This window comes from Thunnus albacares, chromosome 22 (genome assembly GCF_914725855.1).
Source record: "Thunnus albacares chromosome 22, fThuAlb1.1, whole genome shotgun sequence".
Classification (NCBI taxonomy): Eukaryota; Metazoa; Chordata; class Actinopteri; order Scombriformes; family Scombridae; genus Thunnus; species Thunnus albacares.
Genome location: NC_058127.1, coordinates 10,426,257 through 10,451,545, shown reverse-complemented (window position 1 = coordinate 10,451,545; position 25,289 = coordinate 10,426,257). Strand labels below are relative to the sequence as shown.

Genomic DNA, 25,289 nt, shown 5'->3' with positions numbered 1-25,289 from the left:
CTCACAGTTCACCAAAACACTGAACCTTTTGCACAGTTTATGTTATTGAGATGTTTTTCTTCTCAACAATAAATAGTATTAAAAGTACAAAAAAGAGGATTATTTGCATTGTGATCTTTTTTAAATTTAATATCTCTGTACTTGGTTTGCTCCTCATTACATGTTGTTTTTCAGATGTTCATTCAGCAGTGACTCTCAAAGTGAGTCCTGACAGAGTGCAGCACTTCACCTCTGACTCTGTCTCAGTGAGCTGTGAAGGAAACTCTACTGAGTGGAGAGTGAGGAGGTTTCCTGAGGACCACTACTGGTCATACTGTTCTAACTGGAGGTCAATGACTGGATCCACATGCAACATCTACAGTTATCAGCAGAGTGATGCAGTGTACTGGTGTGAGTCTGGATCAGGAGAGTTCAGCAATACAGTCAACATCACTATACAGAGTATGTTTACATTACATTTTATTTTATTTTCATCTTGTATATCAATTATTTTCAACATGGTGTCACTAACTACACTTCCTGTGTAGACAAACAAATTATATGCCTAAACTTTTGATAGAAAAATTATGTTATATTATTGTTTCTTTAAAAAAAATAAAAGCTCATTAAACTATATTTCCTTAATATTATCATAAAGAAATATCATCCAATCAATTAGAAAATCAGACGTCCTCTGCACAACATTATAATTTAGTCGTGTTCTTGTCAAACACAGGTAATACAAAAGAATAAATAAATTATGAAAGGGCTTCCTTCAAACCAAAATTAAAGCTTCTTCATATGTATTTAATTAACTGGAAATAAATATTTTACAGATCCAAGATGTTTGGTCCACAGTTTCTTTGGTGTGCAGCAAGACCTTTCTTTATTCTTGATGATAAAATTAACATATTGATTTAGTCAGAGTTGTTTTTGTGTCAATAGCCATCCATCGTTTCTCTCATATGTACCTGTTAGCTCTAGAGCTAACTAGCCATAGCTAGTATATTTACAGTTACAAGACTTGTATGTAATAAAAGCTGAAATGTTGAGTCTTTGTTCAGCTACACTGATTCTGTGAGATAAATTAGTTGGAGAAAAATAAAGGCATATGTGTGATCTATTCTCATGGTTTTATGTCACCTTGTTCTAAAGGTCAGCAGCTGGTCTCTGACTGAAACTTCATATTCTTTGACTGTTTTACAGATGCAGATATTATCCTGGTGAGCCCTGTGCATCCTGTGACTGAGGGAGATTCTGTTACTCTTGGCTGCAAACTGAAGAGAGGAGAATTACTTTCCAACGTGCTTTTCTATCAAAATGACAAACTTATCCAAAATGATACCAGAGGGGAGCTGAATATCTCTGCAGTGTCAAAGTCAGACGAAGGCTTCTACAAGTGTAAAAACTCAGGAAAAGAATCAGTACAGAGTTGGATGTCAGTTAAGGGTGAGTAGGATTAAAACAATTCATGCATTTTCTTTCTTGTAAACTGTGTTGCTGTCTTAGAAAGAAATGTGGTCAAAAACTTTACAGAATTAGAAATTTACAGGTTTAGTTTCAGCTGATTTCACATATTGGATTGTGTAAGAGAACTTGTTTTATACTGAACCTAAGGTAATTCAATAATGAAACAAAAAAATATATTTTTTTTAAATTATAAAATACAAATGTAAATGAATGATGAGTCAAAGATTGTTTTCTTTTGAGCTGAATAAAGTTGCATCAGTGGTCATGACTCATATCACACTGTATAGCAACACATACATGTTTATACATACTGTTTACTGTGTGTTTAGTGTGTGTATATGTGTTTGTGTTTTCATACTTCTAGATTTGTATATTAATGTGTTTGTATTTATGTGTTTGTGCTGCAGAAGTCGACTTTTTTTGTATCCTAGATTTTTTGTCTTTACTAAGACTTGATGTGACTTCACTTATTTTTATTAAAACACTTCAGTTTAAGAAAAGTGTTATAGAACTTAATTGATCGTATTAATAGTTATTAATTCTTATCTATTACAGCAGTGTCCAGGCCTGAAAGCTCTTCATCTCTTATACCATTAATTGTTGGGCTGGTTTGTGGAATTATACTTATTATTCTCCTGCTCCTGTTGTATCGCTACAGACGATCCAAAGGTGAGACTTTTTCCTTCTGATGTTAAGAGTTTCATGTTTTCATTTTTCAAATACATAGTATTCTGACGAATAATCGGAAAAATTTGCAAAACAACCAGATGTAACAACACATGTATCTTTTTCACAGATTCACACTTTATCAGGTTGGTACAAAACCATCTTCTCTCATTTTGAACATAACAGCAGTACCTTCCGTGTTTCTTATTACATTTAATGTATTTGCTAAATGTTTTAGGCCGATCCAGTCTGAGAGCACCAATCAGAATGAAAACTCCTCTTCTCTCCATGGTCAGTCTTCAAACTAATCCTGATTCATTTGTTGGACTTACCATTAACTCTAACCTGAACATTTTTACACTCAGTTTCTAATCAGCTGATTTTCAAAGAACATTAATCAAAAGTCTCAAAGACGTGTCAGCTGTTTAACCACATGCACAAAAGATCAGAGTATAACATTGTTTCACATTGTTTGGACTTGAACTGAACCTAAACTACTAGACAGAGTCCTGAAATATTATTGTCCTTCTGTCCTATCATAACAATACATATTATAATGTACCTTGGCTTGATATTAACTGCTCTGTAGGTGATGCCTGTCTCTATGAATCAATCAAAGGCTCTGAGGACACTGAAAATGGTACAGTATATACCTTTTGATTTACACAGAGCAGTCAGAAATGCTCAATTACCTAATTTAAGGAGACTAATTACAATTAATTGATATTAAATCCTTTGACTAAAAAATAAGTATATTTCAGATGCAGGAGAATCCCAGGATATTACATATTCTTCGATCGAACTTAAAAACGTTGCTAAGACGGGTGAGTACTCAAATGATATGCAATAAATAGTTCAGAGGTGTTTTCATCTGCCAGCAGCCTAAACAAAGAGAAAAGATACATTTTTTTAATGCATTTCTTTGATGTAAATGATTTAGCTGAAAAATTAAGCAGGCCAATCTAGGTATAGTGATTGATAATATGAATTTCAGTATTTTATTATATGCTGATGATATTGTGTTGGTTGCAGAGACAGAGATCAATTTACAAAAAAATGTTTAATATTTTGAGTTTATGGTGTAGTAAATGGAGACTGATTATCAATAGTGACAAAATCCACAGTGCCTCTAAAGTACAGTAGTTCTTATACATATCTTGGTTTGGTTTTTAATGAAAATATGTGCTTTACAGAGGGAATTAAAGTACTGGCAGAATCAGCAGGAAGAGCGCTAGGGTCTGTAATGAATAAAATGAACTTGTGTCCTGAACTTAGTTTTTCAACTTTCACTAAACTTTATGACTCAGTGGTCAGTTCAATTTCATTCTATGCTGCAGGGGTGTGGGGTTTTAAAGATGCCATCCAGAATCGAGCCATGATGTGTTTCTTGGGGTGCATAAATTGACAGTGCATGACAGTGCATAAGTGAGCAGTTGAAGGGGACATGGGATGGGAGTCATGTCTTATCCCCTTAACATCCACCCTTTTTAAAGAATTTTTGTCTATTTGGCATACCCAAATAGAAAAGCTTACAACAGAAGAACTGTAAAGCCAAGATACATGTATTAGGCTTCATTTGGAAAGTGACATCTTCTAGTTTCTGGAAATGTGCTTGTTTAGCATGTGGCTAAAACACAAACAAAACTACCTCAATACAAATAAGGCTCAAAAAAGTGTTTTTGGTCCTCGTCTATAATGAGTCATATTTGAATAACAATATTTAGGACATGCTTTATGCCAGAATTATGCAGAACATCACATATCTTCTACATCTTGTCAACCTGTATAAAATTCCAGACCTCTAGGCCTAACCTTATGGGAGCTCGGGAGTTTTTAGTTTGTGGTGTCACTGGTTTCCCCGAACATCTCCAATCATCTCTAATTGGCCAAATAGTGCCAATTGCTGTTACTCATTACTCTGCCGCCTTATTCAGTTGCCAGAGGAACGATTGACCAAAAGTTTTTTAACTGGGATCGAGCACACAATTATCTTTGGTCTAGAAAGGTTGCTGCAATATTTTCACTTTCTGACTTGAATTTTATTTTCAGGAATAACTTGAAGTGTAATATAAATACAGTCAAACAAAAATTATTAAAGATCTATAAGGAGCGATGGAAGGAGGACATTTGTGACAAAACTACATTCAAATCAAAGACAATTATGATATAGAACCATATATAAAGTTAAATTTACAGAAAATGCAAAGGTCCCTTTGTGCTCAGTTAATAATTGGTACTTAACCACCGGCAATTGAGGTAGGCAGATATAAAAGTATTTCTGAAGAGCAAAGTTTATGTGTTTTTTGTGATCTTGATGTTGTCGAGGATGAATTTAATTTTGTATTTTATTGCCCTTTGTACAATGATTTGAGGAATTGTTTGTTTGAAAAGATCCAATTGAAAAACCCTGATTTGTTTTGGTTGTCTGATGCTGATACGTTGAGTTGGCTTTTTAATATAGAGATTTTTATTCTCGCGAGATTTACAGAAGATGCTTGGCAGCTAAGACAGAGAACATTGTATCCATCATAACGAGACATTTCTTCCATGTAAACTAAATGTTCCGAAATGCTCTTTCTGAATTTGTGGAACTGTACATCATGATCTGTCAGTGGCCATCCTGGTTATTATTGTCTAGTGTCTTGTAAGCCCATATGGGCTGGGCACCAGAGAGGTGCAGGACACTTAAATAAACAATTCAATCAATCAATCAATCAATCAATCAATCAATCTTTGATCATCTGAGCAGGGAAGCGACATGAAACAGTGGAGAGCTCTGTTTACGCTGATGTGAAGATAGGATCTGCTGCAGGTACAGTCTCGCATATCTGTTTTATTGAAAATGTGTCATATATAATTATTTGTTAATTACATTGTATGTAATTATGGGTCAGCATGCAGTTCAAATAATCTAAGTCACCTCTGGTACTACTGCCATTGGGAGCTGCTTGAGGCAGATATTGTCAACCCCTGCTCACATAAAGGAGCTTGTAGACTCTAAAATGGTAAAATGGGCTGTTTCATATACATTAGCTAGTTATTTTATGCCCTTGTGTATAATTTGTTTCTTATAAATTCCGACTTCATAGATTTGACATAAAACTATAGTTAACTGAAGTCACTGAGATGATTATTTCAGATTTTGATATGTATAATGATTTTTTTTGGTCAAGTTAATGCTTTTCTAAAATTGCGGTTGCACATGAAGTCGTGCTTATTTGTGTGGCACAATATAACATACCAGAGAGTTTTACTGAATTATAACATCAACAGATTCTGAACCAGACTAAACTCTGAAGGACAAGACATTTCTCAAAAAACAAACAATACACATAAACTGAAGTTTCAGTTACAACAACTGATTTGTGTGGATTTTGATTTTCCTTTTATACATTTTAAATTCTGTTTCTAAAAAAGAAGACGAGTATCCCAAATTTCTTTTATTTTCATTCTACCTGTCAATCCATCCATTCATCCATCCAGCTGTATATGTCTGCTGAACAAACAAATCCTGACATCTGGTTTCTGTTTTAGATGATAATCTAACGTATACCCAGGTTAACTATCACAATAAAGGCAAAGCCAAGAAACACAAAGGTAAGTAAAGTCTACACCAACCATCATGTTGGTCTTGAACACAGTGTAATGTGCTCAGAGCTTGTAAAATTGTAGGTGTTTGTAATAATTATTTTTTGAATATATTGTGTTGGAATGTATGTTTATTTTACATTATGTGTGTTTGCAGTACTGAAGAACAGTATTTATACATCAGTATGTATATTCAGTATCAGTATGTTTACTAAATCCTGTTAAAGCCATAATACTCTGCTGTTTAACTGCTTTGAGCACTGTGAGCATTACAATACTGTTATTCTTTTATTATCAGTGGAGACATTAACACTGACAACCCTTCAGTACATTATCATTGTAAATGATGACATTACTGGCAAATGTTTTTAACTAATCCTCTCTCCATTTATAGGAAAATCATCTCCTGCAGCAACTGCGGTTTATTCTGAAGTTAAACCAGGAACATCTCTTGGTAATAATTCTGCCATGTTATGTGCAGACTGTAATGATTAATTCTTCTGACTATATGTCATAATAGCATGTCGAAAGCATATTTTACATCTTGAATAACCCTATATGTCTGTTTTTTGTGGTTGTTTTTCAGGTCTGTAAAGACAGCTGTATGGACAAGGCCAAATAAATATGGTTAACAGCATTTTATATGACCATTGTGTGCAACTCTGCTATCCAAATATCAGCGATGCTCAATGTTTTGTACAGTTAATTTAATAGCAGATGATATAAAATACTTACATCATGTGGATTTAATACTCTCTTTTTTAGCAGAAAGTACAAGACTACTGAGGTTTATTCCCATTTAGTATTTATGTACTGTAGTATTATTATTTTCATTTTTACAGTTATTTTGTCACTTTATTTTAAAAACTTTGATTGCAGGCTGTTTTAAAAAGCAGCAGGAGGTATCAGTTTGAAATGTTTAAACGACATTACCCAGGTGGTACTGCAGCTTTAAAGTCAACATATTTTTCAGTGTTAGATGAAAAAGCTCCAGGATGGACGTCAACAATTACTTTTATATACGTAATGAACTGCTATCAACTATTAAATGTAACTTTTGCTGTTATTATACTGGAAAGTTTTCCTGTCTATTTACAAATGAATTTACTGGTGCTGAATGTACTTTATTTTTGTTAGGCATCAATAAACTTCTTTTCAGCAGTTAACAGTCAGTGGTGTTTCTAAATGCTTTTTATATTTACATAATATATACTTTATATATTTATATAATTGAGTGAACTAGTGTTGTCATCTAATTGCACACTACCAAAGGTGTGAGTCCACATGTCTTTCCTAATATGAGCTGATCAGAAGCCAGAGAGAGTTGAGGAAGTAGAGAGGAGAGTGGTGCACTACTGATCCATATCTAATAATGAAAAGCTAAACATCAAATAACAAATGCACATTGCAATTAATGTCGACTGTTATGAATAGAAAGGTCAAACAATGAACAGTTAACCATCAAATAATTAGTACAGAGGTGGAATGGTCAATATTTTTATCTTTTTATTTGAAGGTCTATTTGTAGCTTTCACCACTAAATGTCACTATTTCATTATTTGATGTGGGCCTTCATTATTTATTGCTGCCACATTCATTGTTCAATGTGATGATTTGTTATTTGATGTGTGCTGTGTGCTCGACCTGTCAATCAAACCTGCCATCAAAGACTCCACTCAATGCTTACAGAGCAGGAGTCCTGCAGGGGAGACTCTCGACCGACCGATGAAAATGAGGAAATAAAGTCTTTAGTTAAAGCCAAATGTTTCCTGTCAGCCAGATGACATGTTTCACACCTGGTTGACAGCAGATGGCAGACTGAGGTGATAGGGAGAGTTCAAGATGCAAAACACAGTGAGAACTTTAATGTCAGATTTTCACAAGCTCACCCCTCTGACTTTCTGTTGTATGATGTTTCAGATTGAGAAATAAATATTGACTGTCCACTTCCTCATGTCACCACCAGTCACAGTTGTATTCAAAGACACTCAGTTAAAAAACATTCTGTAGTTATTATATTATATTCATATGCATTGCACTTGACTCAATTTCTACTACCTCCCAAAAAATTGTACTTCATTTAGTTTCTACCACTTAAAAAAAACAAAACATTTGTGAACTCACATCCTGCACAGCATGAGACATCTCTTCTGCAACACATATTTCTGTGTAAAGAGGAACTGGTAAGTTGGTTTGTATTTGTCATGCTGATAAGCAGAGGCTTGTCTTGTTTCTACTCAGACTGTAGTTGATAAGTAAATTGTATAATACAATGGTGCAAAATGTGCAACAATTTCCAAAAAGTCTAAAGTTCTAAAATCCAGTAAATGAAAAATGAGAACAGGTAAATGACAGTAAACAGAAGCAGCCTTTATAACCTAATACCAGAGGTTTGTAACATGGCTGTTTTTAGAAATGAGTCCTGACATTTGGCTTCTGTTTGAATATGTGATGTAGACTCAGATTAACCACCATAATAACGATCAAGCCAACCATGACAAAGGTCAGTAGGTAGACAGCAACAGTCTGCTGTCTGAGGTTTATTTCTACAACTCAAGATTTTTGGGGAAGAAGCAGAAATTCAGACCATAGATGGATGTGTTGAGTTCAAATGTTGATTGACTTTGAACTTAGTTGGTTTATTCATACTGTAAATGTCAAATAATATAAATTATTTAATTATACTGTTTCTGAATAATGAGGCTGATAGAATACAGAATTTGTTTGCTGTAATTGAAAAATGGATGTTCAACATTTTACTCATTGATGGGTTAAGATGAGTTTTTTCATTTGCTTTCTTGTTTTTTAGCTATCATATCATCACAACTGCTGTTGCTCTTTGGAGTGATAAGAAGGCAACACATTTGTAATTCAGGACTTCCTCATAAAACGACCAGATAGACACAAATCTACCTCCAAATAAAAAGAGTAAATTAGAGTAAATAAAAAGTTCTGACCACAGTTTATATCAAATTCACTATGGAGACTATTAAACACACACACACACATACACAGGATGTAGTGTCCAAGAATACACAATAGAATTATACGTGTTTATTTATATACACACGCAACACCTACCTCATCACAATGCAGACACTGTTGATGCAAGAGCAGTGGGCATATACTGCATAACATACACAAATAAACACAATAAAATGTTAAGCATGTTTATGATGTGATATGACTAAACTGAATGATTTTATGGTTTATGGATGTGCAGTAAATACTTATTGTTTATACATTTTTTATTTATAACATTTTCCAGGCACAAACCTTTGCACAAGACACAAGCTAATGTATTTCTGCAGTGACCAGGAAGTGTACATGTGTCAAAGTTTATCAAACCAATTGAAGTTGTTTGTGGTTTGCATACAAGGGAAGGAAACACAGGCAGGCTAAATTTTAAAGAAGTTGAAGAAAGTCTGATCTCATCTTTCATTTACCCGAAATGCAACTTCTCTCTTTGTCTTTCTGCTGCATTATTATTAAAGCAAAGTAGAAACATTTGTCAGACTCAGAGCAGCTGAGTGACAGAGTGTCAGTGCTGGATGTGAGGATGAGGTACACTTCGATCTGTGTGCTGGGATTATTCTGTAAGTACATTACTGACTTTCTCTGTTTGCATGTCACAGATTAAAGAACATGTTCCTGAATAGTCAGAATTACAGAGTATCACTGGTTGAACCAGTTTCTCTGAGAGCTTGAACAGAGCATGCTTATGGTTTTTAACTACAGGGTTGTTTTATAGGCCAGATGTTGGTTGGTGACTTGGCTCAGTTTAGATTGAAGGACTGTGTTCAATTTACTGCTGGATGATTATTTTTGCATAATGTAAATGTTAATTGTTTAAGATATTGTTATGTATATGAGTGTTGAATTTCATGATTTTCCTATTTTATTTTACATATTTCATTTTAAAGAAATATTCTTCTTTTATCTGTTTTAATTTATCAAATAATAGTTACTTTTGTTTTTTGTTTTTTTTGTTTTGTGTGTGTGTGATTTTGACTTTCTGTCAGTTTGATTATGTCTGATGAAGTTTCAATCTTTATTTTAGTGCTGAATACACTCTTCTACGGACACTCTGAAGGTGACCAATTATTTTTATTTATATATTGTACTGAAATATTTATCACTTATTTGTTATCCACTGTATTACTCTTAATGCCCAAACGCACTGAAAGCGTGTGATGCGTCTTGAAGTACACTTATTTATTTTTAATGGCCAAACACGCACCAAAAGTGTTATTAGGCGCGTCAAACTGTCTTGATGCCTCAATTCAGACCTGTTTCGATTTTGGAGCGTCAAATGAGGACCAAGCGACCAGAGAGAGAGAGAGAGGGAGAGAGAGAGAGAGAGAGGAAGAGAGAGAGAGAGAAGGAGGAGGAGGCGGAGACAGAGAGAGAGAGCGGTAGTGAGAAAAAAGCTTCTGAATGAGAGAAATGAAACGTTTTATTCAGATTATTTCACGACAGTCACGTTTTATCGCTTTTTTAGTGCTTTTGGGCCTTTAATCACATCCCATTTTTGTGTTCATATTTTATCATGTATGTATCATTTTACTCCATGTATCAATACAAATTCTGAAATGACTTGATTAGTGCCCAAAGGTGTAAAACAGCCATCACACTGACACTATCATGTCAGTCAAATATGTATATCATATCCAGAATGTCATTTTTTATGTTTCAATCTAGCTAGATAAGGTAACAGTAAATATTTTCACCTTCCTGTAATAACATAACGTCATATGAGCAGCTAGCGTCTCAAATTCTGTTTCTTTGAATCATGTGTTGAACTTACCAACAGAGGCTTTGCACCCGTATCACCAACTAGCTCCAAACCTTTTTTTGGGAAACATGTCACCCCATGATCACAACAACTATTCTGCTGTTAATAAAAAAAAAAACAACAAAAAAAGAAACAAACAAAAAATCAGTGCATTAATTAAACATCAACTGTACCTCATTAGTTAGTTCTGCAGCAACTATTGTTTCCCAAATCAGTCATTGACCCAGAAGAGTCACATTCTCTGTTTGCAACTTCCATATGATGGTATTTGCTAAATGACTTAATTGATGTTCAAAGTTTTTCTAAGGGAAATTCCATCTCACTTGTTACTCATTTTGTTTTTTGCTCTGAACTGAACAGCAAATAAACCCAAACCGACACTGACAGCAGACAAAACCATCATACCAGTACACGGCAGTGTGACACTGACCTGCTCTGTGGACGACTCTGCTGATTGGAGATATGAGTGGTTCAGACGTGCCTCAGCATCTTCTGCAGCTCAGCCCATCAGATATGCTGAACCAAACAGAGTTATAAGTGTTGATCAAGGAGGCATCTATTACTGCAGAGCAAGAAGAACAGGAAGAGGAGGAGACCCAGAGATCTTCACAGAGGACAGCGATGGAGTCACTATTTGGGAAACTGGTGAGTTTAGTAATTTGTTGTGGAATAATACAACATAAATTATTTAAATCTATTATCAGTAGTGTAAAAAGAGTCATTTTGGTATCAATAGCAAAAAAAGAGAATGTTAATGAAAAAGTGAGTATAATGCAGTATTATTTGTGGACTTTTCCTTGACATTGAATATCATTTAACACAATGTTTCAGTTGAAATGGTTTTAACTTGTTTCAGTCTAGATTTTAAATTGGTGAGGTGGCTTTTAGATTATTTTGTTGATTATATTTTAAAATGATCAGAGTCAGTGATGGCAGGTAAGATTCTTTACTCCAGTGGCTCCCCCGAGTGGTGAGTCCTTTCTCTGCATGAGAACAGACACATCATTAAATTTGCTGACAGTACTGTGATCCTCAGTTTATTACTTGACCAACTTTTCCCCCCTGATACAAATCTTTTCTTCAGGTGAATGTTTATAAGAAATATGGCTGTGAACAAACTGTCCTGGAATGCAAATAAAATCTATTCACACCAAATCTCAGCAAGATTTGTTTTATCGTATAAACTTGAAATCTTAATGCTGAATAAAAGCTTCTCATTCTTCTTCATAGAACAAAATTGAATTGAATTTTTTTTTTAAATTCCAGTAATCTGCCTGCTTGGTAACCTAGACAGCAAAGACTCAACTACATGGGATTATTAAACTGTTCCCCAAAATGACTGATGTTGAACAGTCAAGTCTCTGCACTGTGAGATAAATGCATCCTGTAAAAGTTTAGGTTCAGGTGTTCTGGAGGACTGTTGTCCTCAGTAAGACCTGTTTATCTGACAAACATGTGACTGCAAAGGTCTTTTCATACTACTTGATTTTTATCAGATTATCATCCAAAGCAGTTATCACATGCTCTGTTCTTAACTTCCATATGATGGTAGTTGTCTTAACTTAACTTATAATGGAGTAGAACACTTTTTCTAGGGCAAATCTCATTCCAGTTACTGTTTTGTTTGTTTATTTGTTTGTTTGTTTTTGGTCACAGCAAATAAACCCAAGCCCACACTGACAGCAGACAAAACCATGCGGGGCAGTGTGACACTGACCTGCTTTGTGGAAGGTCCTGCTGGCTGGAAATACGACTGGTTCAGACAAACCTCAGACTCTTCTATAGCTCAGCCCATAAGAAATGTTAACCCAAACGGAGTTATAAGTGTTAATCAAGGAGGCATCTACTACTGCAGAGGAGGAAGAGGAGACCCAGTCTTCTTCACAGAGGACAGCAACAAAGTCACTATTCAAGAAACTGGTGAGTTAAGTCATTTGCTTTTGAATAAAACAACATGTATTCTTTAAGATCTGTAAACAGTCCCTGAAGTGTGAGGGAGAACAACTGTGGCATCAATAAGAAAAAAGACAAACATGAATGAATGAATATAGAGCAGTAGTTCTTACTTTAAGTGATGATGGAGGAAACAGAACATGTGTTGGATCCTCTAGTTGATTTTGTATTGAATAGACCTCAAAGAGTGAAAGTCACTTTTGTCATATTTGCTCCCCTGAGACTTTGTCAACACCCCATTTGTATAGTTGTTATACTGTTTTATTATGTAACGATAATACTCAGTTTTTAAGGGTAGAGTTATTCCAAAAAAGGACAGAGGCATTCAGTTCTACTTTAAAACCCTCATCAGGAGGTAATGATGTGAAACAACAGCTAATAAATACCAGGAGGCCCAACAGTGATATACAGTATATGAACATTTAGCATCATGTAACAAATTCAAACTGATATTTAAAAGCTTCTAAGAAACTGAAGTTGAAAACTTTGAGGTTTTTTGCTCTGTCACGTAGCATCTGACCAGCTTAGCTGCAGTTTAGACAGGATCCAGTTAAACCTGAACTTGCAGGAGTTTAAAATGCAGCTGCTAAACTGAACCTGATGTTCTGTCAAAACGAGCAGAGCTTCAGCTGAACTGCAGCTAAACTGGATGTATGATGAAGTTATCTTAAGTTTTGCCCAACGTATGTGTTTCAGAGGAATGTAACATCATAATGATCTGTGTAATTGTCTGACTTTTTTCAGCAGCTAAAAAAAGCCTCAATTTAATTTTTTTTAAAAAAATGTATTTGTTTCAATAAGCTATAGTTAAATGACAAAAAATGTAAATGACACACAGACCTATTGACATGATTTGAGGCACTAAACTTTTATGAAATTCAGTTGAGCAAATATTTATCATAACCTCAAACAACTGTGAGATGGACTCCCAGAAAAATATAATTTTATTGTAAATCATGTCTCCTTTTCCCAGTCGCAAAAATCAATAGGCTAAAATAGTTTTGCTTATATTATATCTTAATATTATGGCAGTGTAATGCTGCCACCATGATACAAATATTTTCTCAGTTTCTCAATATAACAAGAAAGCAAAAGATCAAAAGTAATTGGACACTTGGCTGCTAATTGTTTCTTTGGCAGCTGTGTGTCAAAAGAGTTCACATGTACAGTGACAAAGCAAACAGAAGAGTGAAAACACAAACATTAAGAAAAACGCGCTGCAAATCCAGAGATGCTACAAACTGCAAAACACATACAAAAGTGAAAGCACAAACATTAAAGGAAATGTGATCCTAAAAAATAAAAGAAATGCTGTAAGAACTTGAATTCTTAATGCTGAATAAGAAGGTTCTGATTCTTGTTCATAGAAAATTTAATTTAATGAATCTTTTAAAAATGTCCAGTAATCTGCCTGCTGGTAACCTAGACAGCAAAGATGCAACTACATGGGATTATTAAACTGTTTCCCAAAATGACTGATGTTGAACAGTCAAGTCTCTCTGCACTGTGAGATAAATGCATCCTGTAAAAGTTTAGGTTCAGGTGTTCTGGAGGACTGTTGTCCTCAGTAAGACCTGTTTATCTGACAAACATGTGATTGCAAAAGTCTTTTCATACTACTTGATTTGTATCTGTTTTTTATGCTTTTGACGTTGCCTTGTATTTTATATTTCTTTATTTTTCTCTCTTAATTTTATATTACTAGTTTTATTCTAACTGTGTATTTTTGGTTTAAACAGTTTCCAACAAGGCTGTTGTGACTCTGCAACCCAACTGGCCTCAGATATACAGTGGTGAGACAATCACTGTCAGATGTGAGATCCAGGGAGGTGCAGACACTCGATGGGAATATGAATGGAGACCAAACACCTTAAACACACTTCCAAAACACAATGAATACAGGATTCGCAGCGTTACTCGGTCCCACAGTGGAGACTACAGTTGTAAAGGTAGAAAGAACTTGTATTCATCAACAGAGTGGAGTGATGCCATCACACTGACAGTATCATGTAAGTCAAACCATCTATCATTCATATTCAAAATGGCTTGTTTTTCATTTCAGTCTATCTAAGTAAGATAACAGAAATATTTTCTCCCTCCAACAATGATGCAGCCTCCTATGAGCAGCTCAGTAACAAGTGGTTGCTTTTTAGTTTGGGAACAGAATTACTGAAACTGAGCTGCTGAAAATGATATAAATGTTTCAAGTCTGTTGTGTAACAATAGAGTGAAAAAGTTCTGGGGCAAATCTCATCCCAATTGGTATAGTTGTTGTTTTGTTTTTTACTCTCAGCAAATAAACCCACAGCACTGACCACAATTCATTTGACTTTGCTGTCGGCTTCCCGACTCATTAGAAAAAAGACGAGAGAAAAAGAGAGAGAGCAGCTGAAAGCACCAGGAGAGAGAGAGAGATTGAGATAGATAGATAGATAGAGAGAGAGAGAGAGAGAGAGGGAGAGAGAGAGGGAGAGAGAGAGATAGAGTCTGTGGTCGAGCGAGCCAGAGAGTGAATGAAGAGAGGGAGCGACGGTTGCGAGAAAGCCGGTGAATCAGATCATAAAAAAGTTATTTTCTGATTGTTTCACAGCAGTGACATTGTTGAGCACAAATAAACACGCCAACAACTCCACACACCTTCGCTTGACCCTGCGGCTGAACGCAGCACCGCCTGATTTGGTCTGAATAGGTTATTGGTGGCAGCAGGTGCTAACAGGCTAAGCTAACAGTGTGTCAGTGGCTTTACACTAGCAGCGGTCCGGATGGAGGAGCTGCTAACCAGCCTGAGAAAACTACAACTGTGGGTTCCAAAAAGAAGTAAAACTACAACTGTAGGTCCTTGTAACGCGTATCACTTCAATTTTACATATAAAAAATGAAGTTCAAGTGACCATCTCGCCATTCTTACACAGGTTTAACCATAGCAACGTTTATGATGAAGGTGACATTTTTTCAAACATGTGGGCGCTGTGCCATGCGGCTACTATAATACTGTATGCAGCTACTATAGTAAAACGTACGGGTGCTGGTGTATAAATTAATTAATAATAAAGCCCTGGAGGGCGGGAGTGGATGAACCCAGTTAAGGAGTACCCGCCTGTACGGGACACTCTAAGAAGTAAAGCGAACATCCCCGCAAGAAGGCAGGGATCATTACATTGATCAACACTACACCTGGCTTATTGGTTGGGGGATTTTGACAGGGTTATTAAGAGCAGGGACGAAATCTTGTAACATAGCAAACCAACTGGCCTCAGATATTCAGTGGTGAGTCAATCACTCTAAGATGTGAGATCAAAGATAGTGGAGACACTGAGTGGGAGTATGAATGGAAAACAACCAAAGAAAAACCTCTAAAACAGTGAATACTGGAGTTTTAGAGCTACTTTTTACAGTGTGGAAACTACAGGTGTAAGGATAAACAGAAAATAGACTTGTATTCAACAGAAAGAAGTGATCTCATCAGGTTGATAGTGTCATGTAAGTTGGACTGTGTTTCATCTGTTTTTGAGTTTCCACCTATCAGTGTCTGAATAATTCAATAGAAAATATTTCTTTACTCAAGAATTAGTCAACTTCTCAGGATTGATCAGTAAATAACTGTTTGTTTTTGAAGACAAGCCATCATTCAGTGTCCTGTAGCATTTGAAATATACTTAATTGATTCATTGTTAACAGATTAAAGAGAATATAAAACAATGACTCATGGTGCAGATCAAAGTGATGAAATCAATATTTTCTGTGTTCTTGGGACTCCCATCAAGATTACGTGAAATTCATTATGTTCTCATTTTCACCAAGTTATTTAAATTGGACTAAATCACAGGGACAATAATTACATTATATCTTTGTTCTAAACTGAAAACTTAACATTTTAATAAAATTAATTTTTGTTAGCATATATTTAGATAATATATCTAACATTATATCACCTATTTATATATAAAATATATTAAGATTAGATAAGATTTATTTTATTAACTGATTAAAGATCACAGTGATTAAATGAATATGTATATATCTTCCTTGAAAGTGGACTATAAAGGGACAATAATTACATTTTAATGTCTTTGTTCTAAACTGAACAGCATATAAACCAAAGGCCAAACTGAGTGCTGACAACAGAGACATTCCAGTAGGGGGCAGTGTGACCCTGACCTGCTCTGTGGACCCATCATCATTTGGTTGGAAATATTACTGGTACAGAGATGAGAAAACCTCTGAACCCCTGAAGACACAAGATGCTGTTTTCCAATCAACTGGACAAGTTGATTGGAGGAGTGTCTCACAGGGAGGAGTCTACTGGTGCAGAGGAGGAAGAGGAAACCCAGTTTACTACACAGAGTACAGTGATTCAATCACTATCAACAAATATGGTGAGTTTGACAATGTTTTGTTGGAATACAAAATGTAGAAACATCTAATGTGTGTTTATGAATACTTATTGAGATCAAGGAAAACAATCATTTTGTTTGATGATGATTTAACCTTTTGTCATTTTTGTATCCTTGTTGGTGATTCTTGAACACAAACAGTCTCAAACAGAGCGGTTGTGACTCTGCAACCCAACTGGCCAAAGATATACAGAGGAGAGGCGATCACTCTCAGATGTGACATCAAGGATGAAGGAGACACTAAGTGGGAGTATGAATGGAAAACACCCAGATCAACAAAACCTCAAATACAAAATGAATACAGGATCAGTTCTGCTTATACATCAGACAGTGGAGACTACAGGTGTTTGGGCAGAATGAAAAGTGAACAATCTTCAACAGAGTGGAGTGATGCCTTCAAACTGACAGTATTACGTAAGTCAGATCATATTTCTTTCACACTGAAAATGTAAATTACTCATTTTTTGTGTTTTATTTATTTATTTATATTTATTTATATTATTTCTTTTTTTTTCATTTATTTGGAGATAGTTTACTGTATGTGTATCTGCATCATTATTTTTTTTCATTCTGAGAAAATCACTTTCCAACAGATGCACCTGTCCTCACTGTGTCTCCATCATGGCTGAGTCCTGGAGACTCAGTAACTCTGAGCTGTGAGGTTGAACATCCATCTGCAGGATGGAGGTTCTACTGGTATAAGACTGTTCCCAAACTATCAGACAAGTCCTACAGCTATGAGCTGCTACCTGGTAGCACCAATGGGACTGAACAGGATTCCTACATCATTCATGGGTCGACACACACAGCAGGATATATGTGTAGAGCTGGAAGAGAAGACCCAGAGTTTTACACTGATTACAGCAAACCTGCGTTTGTTTGGTCTGGAGGTGAGTTTGTTTGTTTGTTTTTATCTCCTTCTGTCAAGAAGCAGTTGTGATGTCATTATCTGGGTATTGATTGTGGTGAACCTATGACCTTTCTCCATCAAGTCAAGATTTCAGTTTTTCAACACACTCACCAAACACAATGTTGATATTGAATTATTCTACATACTGGACTGGGCTGGATTTCCTTCTTTAAATCTTCAATTGATCTGAAAGCATTACTGCACCAAAAAACTGAGATATTATGATTTTATTTGTCATTGAAACCAAACTCTGCTCCTCTTTGCAATGAATACTTTTACTTTGGATACCTGAGCTCATCTTGCAGCCAATACTCATTACTTTTACTGATACAGCAGGCTGGACAGGTGTGTTTAAATGAGACTTTATCTAGTGGTCAGGCAACATATAGACAAACAAAACAGTCAAAATCTAGTAATGAAAAACCAGAAAAATCAGCAGGCAACAAAGCAGGTAAATGGACAAAGTACAGAAACAGCTGGAAACCTGAGAAAACTCAGACAGATGAGAGAAAAACACTGACTATACAGTACCAGTCAAAAGTTTAGACACACTTTCTCATTCAAGGGAAGGTGTGTCCAAACTTTTGACTAGTACTTTATATAGAGACAATGAAACATCATTTAGTATGAAAAACACATCTTCTGTATGTTTGAAAGGTGGCAGGTAAACGTAGGTTGTTTACAGCTTCACAGTGAACAGTTGCTGTAGTTATCTTGGTAGCAAGTTTTCAAGATAGAAAAATAATCAAAACATCCATAAAACAGCTCAAACCACTCTGCAGCACACTTCACGTCTCCACTGTCAGTCCATATGCTCTGTATGTTCTTAACACTCACAGTTTCACCAAAACACTGAACCTTTTGCACAGTTTATGTTATTGAGATGTTTTTACTCTCAACAACAAAATGTATTAAAATACAAAAAAGAGGATTATTTGCATTGTGATCTTTTTTAATTTTAATATCTCTGTACTTGGTTTGCTCCTCATTACATGTTGTTTTTCAGATGTTCGTTCAGCAGTGATTCTCAAAGTGAGTCCTGACAGAGTGCAGCACTTCACCTCTGACTCTGTCTCAGTGAGCTGTGAAGGAAACTCTACTGAGTGGAGAGTGAGGAGGTTTCCTGAGGACCTCGACTGGTCATACTGTCCTAACTGGAGGTCAATGACTGGATCCACATGCAACATCTACAGTTATCAGCAGAGTGATGCAGTGTACTGGTGTGAGTCTGGATCAGGAGAGTTCAGCAATGCAGTCAACATCACTATACAGAGTATGTTTACATTACATTTTATTTTATTTTCACCTTGTATTTAAATTATTTTCAACATGTCACTAACTACACTTCCTGTGTAGACAAACAAGTTCTATGCCTAACCTTTTGATAGAAACATTGTTGTTATATTATTGTTTCTTTAACAAAATTAAAAGCTCATTAAACTATATTTCCTTAAAATTATCATAAAGAAACATCATCCAATCAATTAGAAAATCAGACGTCCTCTGCACAACTCATAAATTAGTGGTGTTCTTGTCAAACACAGGTAATGCAAAAGAATAAATAAATTATGAAAGAACTTGCTTCACATCAACAACTCATCTGTGGACAAAATTAAAGCTTCTTGATATTTATTTAAACAACTGGAAATTAATATTTTACAGATCCAAGATGTTTGGTCCACAGTTTTTTTGGTCTGCAGCAAGTCTTTTCTTTATTCTTGATGATTATGCAGATTCAGTCAGAGGTGTTTTTGTGTCAATAGCCATCCACCGTTTCTTTCATGTGTACCTGTTAGCTCTAGAGCTAACTAGCCATAGCTAGTATATTTACAGTTACAAGACATGTATGTAATAAAGCTGAAATGTTGGATCTTTGCTCAGCTACACTGATTCTGTGAGATAAATTAGTTGGAGAAAAATAAAGGCATATGTGTGATCTATTCTCATGGTTTTATGTCACCTTGTTCTAAAGGTCAGCAGCTGGTCTCTGACTGAAACTTCATATTCTTTGACTGTTTTACAGATACAGATATTATCCTGGTGAGCCCTGTGCATCTTGTGACTGAGGGAGATTCTGTTACTCTTGGCTGCAAACTGAGGAGAGGAGAATTACTTTCCAACGTGTTTTTCTATCAAAATAACAAACTTATCCAAAATGATACCAGAGGGGAGCTGAATATCTCTGCAGTGTCAAAGTCAGACGAAGGCTTCTACAAGTGTAAATACTCAGGAAAAGAATCAGTACAGAGTTGGATGTCAGTTAAGGGTGAGTAGGATTAAAACAATTCATGTATTTTCTTTCTTGTAAACTGTGTTGCTGTCTTAGAAAGAAATGTGGTCAAATACTTTACAGAATTAGAAATTTACAGGTTTAGTTTCAGCTGATTTCACATATTAGATTGTGTAAGAGATCTTGTTTTATACTGAACCTAAGGTAATTCAATAATGAAACATAAAATTACAAAATTTAGTATATATCAAAATACAAATGTAAATGAATGATGAGTCAAAGATTGTTTTCTTTTCAGCTGAATAAAGTTGCATCAGTGGTCATGACTCATATCACACTGTATAGCAACACATACATGTTTATACATACTGTTTATTGTGTGTTTAGTGTGTGTATATGTGTTTGTGTTTTCATACTTCTAGATTTGTATATTAATGTGTTTGTATTTATGTGTTTGTGCTGCAGAAGTCGACTTTTTTTGTATCCTAGATTTTTTGTCTTTACTAAGACTTGATGTGACTTCACTTATTTTTATTAAAACACTTCAGTTTAAGAAAAGTGTTATAGAACTTAATTGATCGTATTAATAGTTATAATTTATTATCTATTACAGCAGTGTCCAGGCCTGAAAGCTCTTCATCTCTTATACCATTAATTGTTGGGCTGGTTTGTGGAATTATACTTATTATTCTCCTGCTCCTGTTGTATCGCTACAGACGATCCAAAGGTGAGACTTTTTCCTTCTGATGTTAAGAGTTTTATGTTTTCATTTTTCAAATACATAGTATTCTGATGAATAATCGGACAAATTTGCAAAACAACCAGATGTAACAACACATGTATCTTTTTCACAGATTCACACTTTATCAGGTTGGTACAAAACCATCTTCTCTCATTTTGAACGTAACAGCAGTACCTTCCATGTTTCTTATTAAATTTAGTGTATTTGCTAAACGTTTTAGGCCGATCCAGTCTGAGAGCACCAATCAGAATGAAACTGAACATAATGAAAACTCCTCTTCTCTCCATGGTCAGTCTCCAAACTAATCCTGATTCATTTGTTGGACTTACCATTAACTCTAACCTGAACATTTTTACACTCAGTTTCTAATCAGCTGATTTTCAAAGAACATTAATCAAAAGTCTCAAAGACGTGTCAGCTGTTTAACCACATGCACAAAAGATCAGTATATAACATGGTTTCACATTGTTTGGACTTGAACTGAACCTAAACTACTAGACAGAGTCCTGAAATATTATTGTCCTTCTGTCCTGTCATAACAATACATATTATAATGTACCTTGGCTTGATATTAACTGCTCTGTAGGTGATGCCTGTCTCTATGAATCAATCAAAGGCTCTGAGGACACTGAAAATGGTACAGTATATACCTTTTGATTTACACAGAGCAGTCAGAAATGCTCTATTACATAATTTAAGGAGACTAATTACAATTAAATTATATAAAATCCTTTGACTAAAAAATAAGTATATTTCAGATGCAGGAGAATCCCAGGATATTACATATTCTTCGATCGAACTTAAAAACGTTGCTAAGACGGGTGAGTACTCAAATGATATGCAATAAATAGTTCAGAGGTGTTTTCGTCTGCCAGCAGCCTCAACAAAGAGAAAAGATACATTTATTTTTTTATGCATTTCTTTGATGTAAATGATTTAGCTGAAAAATTAAGCAGGCCCATCTAGGTATAGTGATTGATAATATGAATTTCAGTGTTTTATTATATGCTGATGATATTGTGTTGGTTGCAGAGACAGATCAATTTACAAAAAAATGTTTCATATTTTGAGTTTATGGTGTAGTAAATGGAGACTGATTATCAATAGTGACAAAATCCACAGTGCCTCTAAAGTACACTAGTTCTTATACATATCTTGGTTTGGTTTTTAATGAAAATATGTGCTTTACAGAGGGAATTAAAGTAGAATCAGCAGGAAGAGTGCTAGGGTCTGTAATGAATAAAATGAACTTGTGTCCTGAACTTAGTTTGTCAACTTTCACTAAACTTTATGACTCAGTGGTCAGTTCAATTTCATTCTATGCTGCAGGGGTGTGGGGTTTTAAAGATGCCCCGACAGTAATGCCATCCAGAATTGAGCCATGATGTGTTTCTTGGGGTGCATAAATTGACAGTACATGACGGTGCATAAGTGAGCAGTTGAAGGGGACATGGGATGGGAGTCATGTCTTATTCCCTTAACATCCACCCTTTTTAAAGAATTTTCGTCTATTTGGCATACCCAAATAGAAAAGCTTACAACAGAAGAACTGTAAAGCCAAGATACATGTATTAGGCTTCATTTGGAAAGTGACATCTTCTAGTCTCTGGAAATGTGCTTGTTTAGCATGTGGCTAAAACACAAACAAAACTACCTCAATACAAATAAGGCTCAAAAAAGTGTTTTTGGTCCTTGTCTATAATGAGTCATATTTGAATAACAATAATTAGGACATGCTTTATGCCAGAATTATGCAGAACATCACATATCTTCTACATCTTGTCAACCTGTATAAAATTCCAGACCTCTAGGCCTAACCTTATGGGAGCTCGGGAGTTTTTAGTTTGTGGTGTCACTGGTTTCCCCGAACCTCTCCAATCATCTCTAATTGGCCAAATAGTGCCAATTGCTGTTACTCATTACTGTGTGATGCTACCGCGTCGCCGGCGAAACGGTGGATGTTAAGAGGTTAAAAAGCAGGGAGTTTAAATGGTGAGGCTGTGAAGCCGCCTTATTCAGTTGCCAGAGGAACGATTGACCAAAAAGATTTTTAACTGGGATCGAGCACACAATTATCTTTGGTCTAGAAAGGTTGCTGCAATATTTTCACTTTCTGACTTGAATTTTATTTTCAGGAATAACTTGAAGTGTAATATAAATACAGTCAAACAAAAATGATTAAAGATCTATAAGGAGCAATGGAAGGAGGACATTTGTGACAAAACTACATTCAAATCAAAGACAATTATGATATAGAACCATATATAAAGTTAAATTTACAGAAAATGCAAAGGTCCCTGTGTGCTCAGTTAATAATTGGTACTTAACCACCGGCAATTGAGGTAGGCAGATATAAAAGTATTTCTGAAGAGCAAAGTTTATGTGTTTTTTGTGATCTTGATGTTGTCGAGGATGAATTTAATTTTGTATTTTATTGCCCTTTGAACAATGATTTGAGGAATTGTTTGTTTGACAAGATCCAATTGAAAAACCCTGATTTGTTTTGGTTGTCTGATGCTGATATGTTGAGTTGGCTTTTTAATATAGAGATTTTTATTCTCGCGAGATTTACAGAAGATGCTTGGCAGCTAAGACAGAGAACATTGTATCCATCATAACGAGAGATTTCTTCTATGTAAACTAAATGTTCTGAAATGCTCTTTCTGAATTTGTGGAACTGTACATCATGATCTGTCAGTGGCCATCCTGGTTATTATTGTCTAGTGTCTTGTAAGCCCATATGGGCTGGGCACCAGAAAGGTGCAGGACACTTAAATAAACAATTCAATCAATCAATCAATCAATCAATCAATCTTTGATCATCTGAACAGGGAAGCGACATGAAACAGTGGAGAGCTCTGTTTACGCTGATGTGAAGATAGGATCTGCTGCAGGTACAGTCTCGCATATCTGTTTTATTGAAAATGTGACATATAATTATTTGTTAATTACACTGTATGTAATTATGGGTCAGCATACAGTTCAAATAATCTAAGTCACCTCTGGTACTACTGCCATTGGGAGCTGCTTGAGGCAGATATTGTCAAATCCTACTCACATAAAGGAGCTTGTAGACTCTAAAATGGTAAAATGGGCTGTTTCATATACATTAGCTAGTTATTTTATGCCCTTGTGTATAATTTGTTTCTTATAAATTCCGACTTCATAGATTTGATATAAAACTATAGTTAACTGAAGTCACTGAGATGATTATTTCAGATTTTGATATGTATTATGATTTTTTTTGGTCAAGTTAATGCTTTTCTAAAATTGCGGTTGCACATGAAGTCGTGCTTATTTGTGTGGCACAATATAACATACCAGAGAGTTTTACTGAATTATAACATCAACAGATTCTGAACCAGACTAAACTCTGAAGGACAAGACATTTCTCAAAAAACAAACAATACACATAAACTGAAGTTTCAGTTACAACAACTGATTTGTGTGGATTTTGATTTTCCTTTTATACATTTTAAATTCTGTTTCTAAAAAAGAAGACAAGTATCCCAAATTTCTTTTATTTTCATTCTACCTGTCAATCCATCCATTCATCAATCCAGCTGTATATGTCTGCTGAACAAACAAATCCTGAGATCTGGTTTCTGTTTTAGATGATAATCTAACGTATACCCAGGTTAACTATCACAATAAAGGCAAAGCCAAGAAACACAAAGGTAAGTAAAGTCTACAACTACCATCATGTTGGTCTTGAACACAGTGTAATGTATGTAATGTGCTCAGAGCTTGTAAAATTGTAGGTGTTTGTAATAATTATTTTTTGAATATATTGTGTTGGAATGTATGTTTATTTTACATTATGTGTGTTTGCAGTGCTGAAGAACAGTATTTATACATCAGTATGTATATTCAGTATCAGTATGTTTACTAAATCCTGTTAAAGCCATAATACTCTGCTGTTTAACTGCTTTGAGCACTGTGAGCATTACAATACTGTTATTCTTTTATTATCAGTGGAGACATTAACCCTGACAACCCTTCAGTACATTATCATTGTAAATGATGACATTACTGGCAAATGTTTTTAACTAATCCTCTCTCCATTTATAGGAAAATCAACTCCTGCAGCAACTGCTGTTTATTCTGAAGTTAAACCAGGAACAGCTCTTGGTAATAATTCTGCCATGTTATGTGCAGACTGTAATGATTAATTCTACTGATCATTAAATGGATTATATGTCATAATAGCATGTCGAAAGCATATTTTACATCTTGAATAACCCTATATGTCTGTTTTTTGTGGTTGTTTTTCAGGTCTGTAAACAGCTGTATGGACAAGGCCAAATAAATATGGTTAACAGCATTTTATATGACTATTGTGTGCAACTCAGCTATCCAAATATCAGCGATGCTCAATGTTTTGTACAGTTAATTTAATAGCAGATGATATAAAATACTTACATCATGTGGATTTAATACTCTCTTTTTTAGAAGAAAGTACAAAACTACTGAGGTTTATTCCCATTTAGTATTTATGTACTGTAGTATTATTATTTCATTTTTACAGTTATTTTGTCACTTTATTTTAAAAACTTTGATTG

The 25,289-nt window shown here is 35.1% G+C and overlaps 1 protein-coding gene across 1 annotated transcript in view; it reads left to right on the top strand.

Moving 5' to 3' along the window:
• Positions 1 to 25,289, top strand: part of LOC122974480 — a 345,451-nt gene that overhangs the window by 11,854 nt on the left and 308,308 nt on the right. Inside the window, exons 11-32 of the mRNA XM_044342515.1 lie at positions 175 to 441; positions 1,186 to 1,428; positions 2,005 to 2,118; positions 2,246 to 2,261; positions 2,354 to 2,406; positions 2,705 to 2,755; positions 2,877 to 2,939; positions 4,865 to 4,927; positions 5,650 to 5,712; positions 6,098 to 6,157; positions 10,329 to 10,349; positions 10,859 to 11,143; positions 14,191 to 14,460; positions 16,540 to 16,827; positions 16,987 to 17,259; positions 17,439 to 17,735; positions 18,756 to 19,028; positions 19,779 to 20,021; positions 20,599 to 20,712; positions 20,840 to 20,855; positions 20,948 to 21,015; positions 21,314 to 21,364. Coding sequence (XP_044198450.1) covers positions 175 to 441; positions 1,186 to 1,428; positions 2,005 to 2,118; positions 2,246 to 2,261; positions 2,354 to 2,406; positions 2,705 to 2,755; positions 2,877 to 2,939; positions 4,865 to 4,927; positions 5,650 to 5,712; positions 6,098 to 6,157; positions 10,329 to 10,349; positions 10,859 to 11,143; positions 14,191 to 14,460; positions 16,540 to 16,827; positions 16,987 to 17,259; positions 17,439 to 17,735; positions 18,756 to 19,028; positions 19,779 to 20,021; positions 20,599 to 20,712; positions 20,840 to 20,855; positions 20,948 to 21,015; positions 21,314 to 21,364 — 3,192 coding nt within the window. The remainder of the gene's footprint in view (positions 1 to 174; positions 442 to 1,185; positions 1,429 to 2,004; positions 2,119 to 2,245; positions 2,262 to 2,353; positions 2,407 to 2,704; positions 2,756 to 2,876; positions 2,940 to 4,864; positions 4,928 to 5,649; positions 5,713 to 6,097; positions 6,158 to 10,328; positions 10,350 to 10,858; positions 11,144 to 14,190; positions 14,461 to 16,539; positions 16,828 to 16,986; positions 17,260 to 17,438; positions 17,736 to 18,755; positions 19,029 to 19,778; positions 20,022 to 20,598; positions 20,713 to 20,839; positions 20,856 to 20,947; positions 21,016 to 21,313; positions 21,365 to 25,289) is intronic.